Raw genomic sequence first — 12,466 nt, 5'->3', positions numbered from 1 at the left:
TTTGCTTTAAAATAATACTAACACGTTTGAACAATCAATTAGCTACATATTAATTCCAAAATGAATTCATTATCATGAGTTGAAGTTGAGTTATGATGGTTTATATTTCCCCTACCCTTAATATTGTTACACACGCTGCTACATGTGGAAAAGTAACTATTTTTTTACATTTTCAGTCTATTTTCCTGACAAACAGCGGTTGATCTCACCCCACACATATAAATATTCAAACTATTACATGAATGGCAACTTACCAAACAAATTTTGTTAATAGAACTTATATAGTTCAGCCGAGTGACATATTAAGACATGTAAAACACCCCAACCCTGAACCCTATACACATCCCGCACCCACCCCACATACCCACACACACCTACCCCAAACCCACACAACACAAACCAACATGCAAGCAAACATGCACATACATAAATATTTGAACCAAAACATCAAATTTTGCCTAGATATGCTTGATATTAAAAAAAAAAAAAAAAAATGGAAACTTAATTAATTTTGAAAATAGAAATTGGCACAATAGTAAAATTTGAAGCCAATGTCACAAAAACACCCACCCTACGCATTGTTGTGAAAAATCTGATTTTTCACTAGTGTATGGACTGGCCACTTCAAATCATGATCAAATGAAACCTAGGTTTGCTTTCAAATAATACTAGGCAGTTAGAACAATCAATTAGCTACATATTCATACCAAAATAAATTCATTATTATGAGTAAAAGTTGAGTTCTTGGAGTTTATATTTCCCCTACCCCTTAATTTTGTCCTATTTTTGGTGAATTTATGCGATTATACGTCCATACATAAAATGACCTGTAAAAAAATAGTGATACCACAATTTGAGTCCACTACCTACCTAGCAGTGATCTAGAGGGTCCATACTAACTACCTATGGTGTCAAACCTTGTATGTAGTGGGGATGAACCAAGTCCTTATTTAGGCCCCCTGTGGGATCTTGCTCCTGGACTAAAACAACAATTTACAACTATAGTAGATCCATTTTCTATCTATTGATCACAGGGAATCCTTCGTGGAGCTGATTTCAACATATTTATTATCACACTCGCGTGAAAATTCAATAGCAGCTAGAATGGCGATGTCGACTCGGAGGCGAAAATTTGACTGCCAAAAGCAACCGCTAAGAATTTAGCATTTTCGGTTTCAAAATGCTTCTTCTACAGATCTCATTATTAAAACACGTTACTTGCATATAAGCATTGGCTGTTGCCACTGTTTACAAACTGTACACAGATTTGTGAAATTTTGAAGTTAAGTGTTTCATTTTGGCCTTTTTCTAAAAGAGTGCAATCTGCTACTCCGTCTATTGGCCTTTAATGGCACGTAATTTCATCGTTATGTATTCTTGTCCCGTGCATTATTTGCACCGTGCACTTAAACTGAAACCGGCACGCTAAAACAATTGATTATTTTTTTATTAAGGCGTTGGGTATGGGCGAACTTGAAGTACAGGTATCTGGAGAGGGGAAGCAACGAGTTACCCCCAAATCACAACCAAATAAAGGTCAAATGACAACAATTTGGACTCCACAGGGGGAGAAAAAATGAAAAATTCTCTGACTTTCATTTAAAAAAATGGTCTCATATTGTTCCGCTTGCATGAGCTTTTAATAAAAAGAATAGTTTGCCATATCTCAGGTGGTTTGTTAACTTGGTAACATGGCAAACAAGATCAAACCCATTGAGCCGTGGATGGATATTAGACTCAATGGCAAATCCCCAATATATTTAAGGTGGTATTGGATGCACTTTCTAGAAATTAGGAAATGCTTTGAACATATTTTAAACAGATAAATTGAGTAGGGTAAAGTACACTGATCAATATGCCTTTTGTTTGAAGCAAATCGGACATACGGTTTCCATAATACATCAAATTATATTTTCTTTGTATCTTATTGTTTTTATCAATAGTTAATGAGCTAAAAGGTCTGTAAAGGCTCATTAATATGTCATTACTGGTCGACCTACGATAAATCTCCCAATAAAGCGGCCAGTTCCAACAAATGCTTAAGTACATACGGTTTGAATAGATTGACCGGCCTTGATTTTCTTTTTACAGGACCATGGAAATAGTAGATGAGAAGGAATCACCGTGACAACGAAATCGATCGCCTGTGACTAATCCCTCTTATCTATTCTGATTCTGTAGCTGTGTTCACACATGCACTTATTACCGGTAATATTTTATCTAGGCTTATGTCCGATCGAATTAAATATTTCCGCTAATCCCTTAGTGCGTCCACATTTGTCGGCTATAGCGCTATACGCTGGCGAAGTTACGTAATAATCGGATTAACTACCATAGCAATAGGTGAATCATGCTGATTAGTTGCACCTGTAAGATTAGTATCTTTGAAAAGACCGGTATTGTATTCAATCTATGATTGCAGACATACAGGTGATGAGTGCAACCTGCTTGTAGTACAGCGCGAAATGTTCAAAATTGTTTTCACCTATTGCTATGGTAATTAATCCGATAAATGACGTAACTTCGCCAGCGTATGCCTGACGTGTTATGTCCGTTAAAGCCTATTACCGGTCATAAACCCCTTCTTTCTACATGAGCATCATCAGAAAATTTAACCCGATTTTTGTTTTCACTGAAAATTCACTTTCAATAAACGCCCCTCTTTAGAACAAATTACAGACAATGCGGTAGGTATGTCATGTAAGAAAAATGCAAATTCAAAACTTCCAAAATTAAGACCAATTTTGTATTTATGTAGGTTCTGTTATTATTATTATTATTATTATTATTATTAGTATTAGTATTATTATTATTATTATTATTATTATTATTATTATTATTTTAGTTTGACAAAGTAGTCCCATTTTACAGTAGACTTAGCTCTATATCGCATTTTATACATGTAGGCCCTACTATAGTGGACATCTTTGAAAAAATGACAAAAATAAAAAAAATTACACTGACTCCCATCATCATGCTATTTTTTTCTTGGGGGGGGTCCCAAATTTACAAAAAGTCGGCTTCAATAAAATTGCGACCTCCCTATTTCGGCAGCAAATATTTTATGACCCCCCCACCGTTTACACCCCCCAAAAAAAAAACCAGGCATCAGTCTTTTTGAATAAAATAAACACACTATCAGTAGTCATGCTATGTTGTGACTCCCTACATTTTGGTCATCAAAAATATTTTATGACACCCCCTATTTTTCTTTCCGTATATATTTGGAACCCCCCTAATCATCTTATAAAATGCAATTTCATGCCTTTCTGTTATCATGCTTATGGCTTAATAAATTACATCTCCATCTACATCCAGGGCCATACTTCCCCCCCCCCCCCCACTGAACCCTCTGGGGGTTAACATTTGCTACCCCCCCCCCTCAAACTCGTGTAGTATATCCCAATAAGGATGGTCAATATTGCTCCTGCGCCTGAATTTTTCACCCGATCATGGAGGGTGCGATGGAGAGTTTTCAGTGCCTTTATCACTACAGGTATCTGCTCCCCGACCGTATCAGGACCCCCCCTTGTCATGTAATAGCGTGGCTATCTCCTCCCAAAGGTTTTTTTTATCCCAGAAATACTTTCCGTGTCTCTCCAAATTTTGAGTATAGCCAATGTTTCCTTGTCATTCCAATTGACCCCTCTATGGAAACGGGAAATCACAAGCAGCAAATAAAAAAAAGAAGCTAAAAGGAAATGTAAGAAAGAACAGATTTTAATGTTCATTTTCAATGATTCTACCTGTTCAGTAATTCTTCCTGTTATAGTGAACGCTCCCATTTACTCATCTAACGGTGATGTCCGAGAAAAATAATCGCATCCCCAGGCCTTGCCGTTTGAGGCGAGCGATCGCTCGCCGCCGCCCGCCCAAACTCGATTTTTAGTGAGCGATTTTCCACTCGCCATAGACACTAAATATCACTCGCTGCGAATCTCCCAAAATCAGCCACTGAATCAGCCATTTCAGTATTTAATCGATGCTGTACTCCTCCAAGCGTAGAAAGTGAAAATGTTAGCGCGCTTCGCGCGCATTTCAACATAAATGTACATAAATACCGTGTCAAGACAGAAACTCTACTTGATTATTTCCTAAATAAGTGATATTTGTGAAAATTCGACCACTCGCCTACAATCATGCTAGCGAGTGATTAACCACTCGCCTTTAAAATCTAAACGGCAAGGCCTGCATCCCGCTAGTTTATATTAATATTTGCAGCTGCAGCCATAAATTACTCTGCTTCAAATTTTCCGCGAGTGATATAGGCCTACTCACAATTATATCCGACAGCCCAATAGTGCTGCGTGTCCACACGTAATTACTATTACCGGACGTAACGTTTCGATCGGTCTTAACAGCTCTTAACTCTGGTCATCTTCAGCCTTAAATTGTCGGATTTAAAGCACATTACGTCGGATATAGTAATTTTTTTTAATATCCGACGCTCATTCACACTGCCACTTATATCCGATACTATTACCGACGTAATTTAAGTCCGACTGTGTGAACACGACGAGTCGGCAATAGCTCTATGTCCGACGTGTTTATATCCGAGCTATTACCGGTCATAACTAACCGGAAATGGTCAGCAGAGCTAATGTCTCCTTCTCTTGCCAGTTCATTCCTCTATTGCGTTTGATATTCGCACCTGCATCCATGATGATTTTGTTTTATCTCTCACTGGTCACACTATTTATACTCTGCTTCAAATCAGTTGCGCGAGTGATTTAATTTAACCCGGAAGTGTTCTTCACGCTGAATCACGCAGAAAGGTGAAAGGTCACAGTTATATCCGACAGCCCAAAAGCGCTGTTCAGTGTTCACACGTAAGTACTATTACCGATCGTAACGTTTCGATCGGTCTTAACAGCTCTTAACCCTGGTCATCTTCGGATTTAAATTGTCGGATTTAAACCACATTACGTCGGATATAGTTATATCCGACGCTCATTCACACTGCCACTTATACCCGATACTATTACCGACGTAATTTAAGTCCGGTATTAAGTGGTTTAAGTCCGACTGTGTGAACAAGGCTTGTGTCATATACTGGGGTACTCAAAAAGGTGGCTTTGTTACATTTTGATCTCCATCATATCTTCAAGAACTGATCTCGGTTAAAACATCTGCTTATGCAAAGGACAAAACACTTCTATCTCAGCCAAAAACCAAGACACGTACCGGTCAGTGGCGTAACTCCTATGGGCTCTGGGGGGCCGCGCCCCCGGGCACCCGGGCTAAGGGGCACCCAAGCCTGGATAGCCTTTGACACGATAATACTTTGTTATAGGAAAGAAGTGGAAACCTTTACCCACCATGCATAGAATTACTCTTCATTTGGGTGCCCCTTCAACACAAAATTTTTCGCGCGCTTCGCGCGCATTGAAACATAAGTTGGCATTTTAAAGACCTATAAATTCAACTTGATTTAATACCAAATTAGTGGTATTTTTGCACGCCTGCACGCAATTGTTTTAGGAAGAGGGGGTATTTTGTATTCTTGTCCCTGATCGCCACAATCACTAGCTACGTCACTGCAGCTAGTAGCTGCTAGTGATGAGTCTTCAAAAGTAAAGACATTGGAGAATATGAAAACATTTTGTTTTATTAACATGCACTGCATTAGCTTGTATTGAAAAATGAAATAAATTTAATCTGAAACACTATTTGTAAGTTATTCGGTAGGTCTATACAGGGTGTATCAAAATGATTGGTACCGAAGACTTTTCATTTTTGCCGATTTTTTAAACTATTTTTTGAGTCAGTTTGGGGTTAAAGGAGTGTTTCGTGATCCTAGCATCCTCTTTTTATGACATTTATCAGTACATATCCACGAAAAAAGCCTATTCCCAAAATTTCAGTTGATTCCGATTTTGCGTTTGCGAGTTATGCATGATTATGTGTATTACACTGCTCCATAGACAATGCGTTGTAATTTCGTTCTGGTGCACCAGAACGAAATTCAAATTTCACGATATCTTTGCAAAACAAATTAATCTGCAAGAAATATTTTGTACATAAACATTATGTAGCCAGAGGTTTCCAGTGATATAAAAATCTCAACTTTTTTGAGAAAAGTGGGGATGAGGCTGTGGATCACGAAATGCCCCTTTAAATGTTTAAACATTTGTAATTATAGTAGTTTTATCTTCTCTAAGAATTTTAGATCATAAGGATAGCACATTCTGTTCAGAAGTTACATGATTCTAAAGGAAAGTAGGTGTTCTTACACTTTTCGTCGTAACGCTGGATCAGTAGCGCACCATTTTCAAAGCTCTATTTTACTGCAAATACCTTGTGAGAATAATATGTTGACAATCATGGAAATGTTTAATATTTCCCTTGCCTACTTCTTCATTCATAATATATATAAATCTTCTAATCAATATTGGTTGAGAGTAATATTGACTTGAATAATTTAGGTGGGGTGAAAGAAGTTTGTGTATCAACACCTTCCACGGCGGTAATTTAAATTGTAGTATTGAGATTACTAAGTAGATGATGTGGCAGAATGGCTATAGACTGTAGACAGTGTAGGTTAGTTTAGACCTGGTAAAAGTTATTGGAATGGCTCCAAAGTATTCCACACTTCAGTGTGCATTCATAGTTAAGAATCACTGGTGACACGACGCTATGGAGAAGTGCAGAGAAGATTTAGAAGACAGTTTTAAAGAACACATGGCGTATCCCATGCAAACATGCTATAACTTGCAATGCTTCAAAATTTGATATGGACAGGTACAGAATGGATCCATCCCAGGTGTTAAGTTCTTTCAAGGTAGGGCTTCACTTCACACTGCCAGAGTCGTAAGGCAGGGACTTCAGGAACTATCTTTCTAAAAGCATATGTAAAGCAAATTTATGATATGTAGACTGAGGTGAGATATTGAAGAGTATGTATGCAATAAATGGTTCAAACAGTGAATCTATTCATATTGTGCTGTGTAAGTCGAACCATGAATACACCGATCTTCGTTTAAATGACAATAGTTCCCAGATGCATCAACCTATCAACTTCAGATTAATAGATCAATAAGTTAACATATGCCCCTTCCTCTGTATAGTACAAAAACTATATTAATTAGAAATTTTGTATTTTTGATATATTTTTGAAAATGTCACATAACCCGGTAATCATTTTGATACACCCTGTATGCCTTTCAATACCAAAATTGATTAGCTCTGCACCATGCACACCCTTGGTTAGGGGCACCCGAACTACTTTCGCCCCCGGGCACCCTGTCCCAAAGTTACGCCACTGGTACCGGTGATCATTCATTTGAATCATGTGCACCCCGGATATGGAACACTCTACCTCGTTGACATCAGGGAAGCTGGTACACTCCAGCTTTTCAAAGCAAATCTGAAAACATACCTGTTCAAGTAGTTTTTATCATGCTCTTATCCAATTGTCTTGACATATATTATGCTTTGTATTGTTTGTATTAGTTTCATGTAGCTGTATATATTCTTTTGTAAAGCGCTCCGTTCTTTGTGGGGCGCTCAATAAATGCCTATTATGTTATGTTATGTGCAGCTTGGGTTTCAAAACACTGTCTCTTGAGTATTCCTTCACTTAGAAGATTCAATTAGGTCTTTGAGGCTAATTTATTCTATATTACTCATGTTTTTAACCTGTTTTAAAATAATGTTTAATTATATCGTCGGCAGTATCACATACTGACGTATATTCGACATTTTTAACATTTTTGAGAAAATTGGTATATTAGTTTGTTATGTTCTACTCTATATATTCACCAAAAACCATTAGTTCAATTCTCGCGTTTCAAATACGATGCGCCTCCAGCGGTCGCTGGGTCGAGGCCAAAATACGCAGTGCATCATGGGAAAATGAGTCTACATCCAAAGCCCGCGTAATACGAATACCATACAGGAACATGCATCATTAGTAAGATATTAATTAATTTAATTTTGACGTATATACAAAACCTTGAAATGTCTGTATCACATAACGACGTATTTGCCGATCACCATATACTGCGCAAGCCCAGTATGTCGTATCTGCAATTTGAAGGATTTGCCGTTTCACATACTGACGTATTTGCGAGACGTATTTGCGCAACTTTGTCATTACACGATAAAATCGCTGTTTTGTCCTTTTCACATACTGACGTATTTGCGCAACTGTTTCACATACTGACGTATTTGCGCGACGTATTTGTCATTTGAACAGCGAAATTGTCATTAGTCCTTTTCACATAGTGACGTATTTTATTTAATATTGGTTTTTTGCAGAATAAGTTATGCTCTGATAGTAATAAGTGAATTATATTGAAAATATAGTATATTCGCTTTACTGCTAACCTGGTTTTAATCGACAATAATGTTTTAATCAAGATTATGAAGCAAATGAAAATCTCTAAATTTTCAACTTCGATTTTCTCGAAATGCGTATTTTGCAAATACGTCAGTATGTGATGCGGCCGACGATATTCTTATGACGTTTGGCATGAAATGTGCCAAGGGTGGCTGAGGATTAGGGGGAGGAGGATTAGGGGGAGGGATGCGTATCGTAAATATGATCTAAAACTGCCATTAAAAATTTGAATCTAGGAAAAAATGTCTAAATGAACTCCCAGACATCTAAACCAAGTAAATAAATACAGAAGGTCATTTAAAAGACTAATACTTGCTCAGAATGATAGTAAATGTGGAAAAAGAGGTGGGGTTAAATCCCACCTACTTTGTGATTGTTTTTGCCCGCACTCTCTCATTTTTAAACCGATTTCCATTTTAAAAAAAGGTGTCAAAATGCTCAGGAAGATGAACTTCAAATGAGACGTGTAGGTAAAATGTTTGAACCATTTCATTTTTTTTACTATGTAACACAAAGGTACCCCAGGTTGTGACACAAGACCTTCTTCATTACAAAGGAAGAGGACTCAACAAATTCCATTTTGAGGACAGTCATATTGTCGCCATCAGCGTGATTTGGTAGCATAGCTGGAAATTCATAGCGATAAATCTTTGCGAACAAACAAATTTTGAACCGGTTGTTGTGACTTTGGTTGATAATGCGCACTTTTCACGTTCATTAGTCCAGCCGAGCGGCGGCTGGACTTTTGTTTTTGGGCAGTTTCTGCTTCTTCGTCTTCTTCTTTCTTTCTTTCTGTCAATTATTTGACATAATTGGCTCTAGCTCCCTAATTATCTGACCCACTACCCCAGCTTTTACATTTGACATGACCCATTTGGGGTCAAATGTCACGCATGAGTAATTTTGGCTAAAAATGCGAGCGCAATGAGACTTGGTCATCGGCATGGACTATAGTTGGGGTCTATGGGGTAAACACAGATTTGGGGTCAAATTAAGGGGATTTTTTCTGCACATAACCGAATACTTTCAAAATGCTTCCTTTCGTACAGATTACATAGTACAGAGATGAGATTAACACATATGCACTGACATTAGCTGGTGTCTATAGGGTAAACACGGATTTTGAGTTCAAGGTCATGAAGGGGTAAAATAGGGTTGATTACTAAAAATCACCTTAAAGTTCACTTTTTCCTGCATATTAAGTGCTGTGATCATCAGAATAATGTCAAAATGACTATAGCATTGGGTGCATATAGGGTTATAATCAGATTTGGCTTGAACATGGGGAGGGGTCTGTTTTGGGGTCAAAAGGGGTAAAATTTTGAAATTTGCCCAATTCAATTGAAAATTAGTATATGTAATCACGGTAGGATTCAAAATATGATGGAGGTCATTTCAAGGTCGCCAGAGGTCAACCAAAGGTCAAAATGGGTCAAATTTCAAAATTCGTCCAATTTAAATCTAAATTAGAATATGTAATATTGATATGATTTCAAACAAAATGGAGGTCATTTCAAGGTCACCAGAGGTCAACAAAGGTCAAATTATTTTATTAGATAGATTGTTATCAAACGTAATGCCAACATTTTTCACGAAAAGGCAATTGTGTTCCAAATCTTTTCAAGGTCATAAGAGGTCACTTAAAGGTCACGGCTGGACTTCGCAGTCTTCTGAGGATGCAATATATCTAGTTGAGGTTTTTTCTTGAGTTTGGTTTTCTTTCTTTCTTTTCCATGTTTTCTGGCTTTCTTATACAGCTTGCCATCGACCCACTGCGTATCCTATCTGTCAAATTCTTCGTCCAGTCGAGCTTGTTTTCAGCGGTCTTGACTTATTTCATGCAATTTAGTTGCCTATTTACTTGTTTATAAATGCATGGATTGTTTATTAATTATTGAATGTTCATTTATTCATGTAATTATCTATTCATTTCTTTATGTATTAATTTACCTGTGTCACATTTGTCGCCACTACCGTCGCCGTCCGTGTCGGTCTGCGCTGCGTTTGAAGTCGCAACGCAGTTGTCACAAGCGTCGCCTACACCATCGCCATCTGTGTCCATTTGAGTGGGGTTTGACAACAGAAGGCAGTTATCCGTTGAATCCTCAACCGTGTCTCCATCGGCATCTATGAATTACAGTTTAAAGAAAATGCTTAATTGGACTTTTGTTTTTGGTCGGTTTCTTCTTCTTCTTCTTAGTCCAGCCGAGCGGCGGCTGGACTTTTGTTTTTGGGCAGTTTCTTCTTCTTCTTCTTCTTCTAATGAGATTTATACATTGACCTTGGCTATAGCCGGGGCTTATGGAGTCCTCACATATTTGGGGTCAAAGGTCATTAAGGGGGTATTTCCGGTACATAACGAAATACCTTCAAAATGCTTCTTTTCCTACAGATTATATGGTACGGAGATGCGACTGACACATATTCATTGACATTAGCTGGTGTCTTGGGGGTCGTCACAGATTTTGAGTTCAAGGTCATACAGAGGGCAAAAATGGTTGATTACTGAAAATCACTTTAAAATTCAATATTTTCTGCATATTAAGTGCTGTGATCATAAGAATAATGCCAAAAGGGCTCTAGCATTATGTTCATATACGATTGTAATCAGATTTGGCTTAAACATGGAGGAGGGGTCTGTTTTGGGGTCAAAAGGGGTAAAATACTTAAGTTTGTCCAATTTAAATGAAAATTAGTATATGTGATCTTGATATGATTCAAAATATTGTGGAGGTCATTTCAAGGTCACTAGAGGTCAACCAAAGGTCAAAAGGGGTCTAATTTTAAAGTTTGTTCAATTTAAATGAAAATTAGTATATGTGATTTTGATATGATTCAAAATATAATTGATGTCATTTCAAGGTCACCAGAGGTCAACCAAAGGTCAAAAGTGGTCAAATTGCAAAGTTTGTTTAATTTGAATGAAAATTAGTATATGTCATGTGGATATGATGCAAAACGTGGTGAAGGTCATTTCAAGGTCACCAGACGTCATTTCAAGGTCGCGGCTAGACTTCGCAGCCTTTTAAGGATGCAATATATCTAGTCTTTCTTTCTTCTGTCAACCTTGACATAATTGGCTGTAGCTCCCTAATTATTTAACCGATTTTAACCAAACTTGGGCAAAGGCTCCACTACCCCAGCCTTTACATTTGACATGACCCGTTTGGGGTCAAATGTCACGCATGAGTAATTTTGGCTAAAAATGCGATTTTTACCAAAAATGCTTCTTCTTTTACAGATCACATGATAGCGCAATGAGACTTAGTCATCGGCATGGACTATATTTGTGGTCTATGGGGTAAACACATATTTGGGGTCAAAGGTCATTAAGGGGATTTTTTCTGCAGATAACCAAATACAACACGGAAAAACAGTGGCATGATCGACGGGAATTATATAAATAAACATTAATTTTCATCAGGTTCGCCGTCGCAAATAATAAAGGAGACAAGGAGAAAAAAGTGATCCCGCCTGGGAATCGAACCCAGGACCTCAGGTTTGCGAGACCTATGCCTTAACCACTTGGCCACGGGAGCTTCATGATTAGGCTGGTTGAAATTCGAACCCATAAGCGGTCACTTAAACTTATCTCCTCCCCGCAAATAGCCCATAGTAGCTAGAGCCGTAAATGCGAGAAATAAATTGCCATCCTCCCTGTGAGGAAATATAACACGGAAAAACAGTGGCATGATCGACGGGAATTATATAAATAAACATTAATTTTCATCAGGTTCGCCGTCGCAAATAATAAAGGAGACAAGGAGAAAAAGTGATCCCGCCTGGGAATCGAACCCAGGACCTCAGGTTTGCGAGACCTATGCCTTAACCACTTGGCCACGGGAGCTTCATGATTAGGCTGGTTGAAATTCGAACCCATAAGCGGTCACTTAAACTTATCTCCTCCCCGCAAATAGCCCATAGTAGCGACGGCGAACGGCGAACCTGATGAAAATTAATGTTTATTTATATAATTCCCGTCGATCATGCTACTGTTTATATTTCCTCACAGGGAGGATGGCAATTTATTTCTCGCATTTACGGCTCTAGCTACTATGGGCTATTTGCGGGGAGGAGATAAGTTTAAGTGACCGCTTATGGGTTCGAATTTCAAGTGGCAAGTCC

At 38.0% G+C, this 12,466-nt stretch overlaps 1 protein-coding gene and 2 non-coding genes across 3 annotated transcripts in view; all 3 read right to left on the bottom strand.

Moving 5' to 3' along the window:
- Window positions 1-12,466, bottom strand: part of LOC140137022 (uncharacterized) — a 78,413-nt gene that overhangs the window by 16,553 nt on the left and 49,394 nt on the right. The window contains exon 4 of the mRNA XM_072158682.1: window positions 10,292-10,468. Within this exon, the coding sequence (XP_072014783.1) occupies window positions 10,292-10,468 (177 nt within the window). The remainder of the gene's footprint in view (window positions 1-10,291; window positions 10,469-12,466) is intronic.
- On the bottom strand, window positions 11,807-11,880 carry Trnaa-cgc (transfer RNA alanine (anticodon CGC)). Its single transcript has one exon. It is a non-coding gene; the product is annotated as a tRNA-Ala (tRNA).
- Window positions 12,115-12,188, bottom strand: Trnaa-cgc (transfer RNA alanine (anticodon CGC)). The gene has a single exon. It is a non-coding gene; the product is annotated as a tRNA-Ala (tRNA).

This window comes from Amphiura filiformis, chromosome 17 (assembly GCF_039555335.1).
Source record: "Amphiura filiformis chromosome 17, Afil_fr2py, whole genome shotgun sequence".
Classification (NCBI taxonomy): domain Eukaryota; kingdom Metazoa; phylum Echinodermata; class Ophiuroidea; order Amphilepidida; family Amphiuridae; genus Amphiura; species Amphiura filiformis.
The sequence above is the reverse complement of the archived record's forward strand: the minus strand, read 5'-3'. Positions and strand labels throughout refer to the sequence as shown.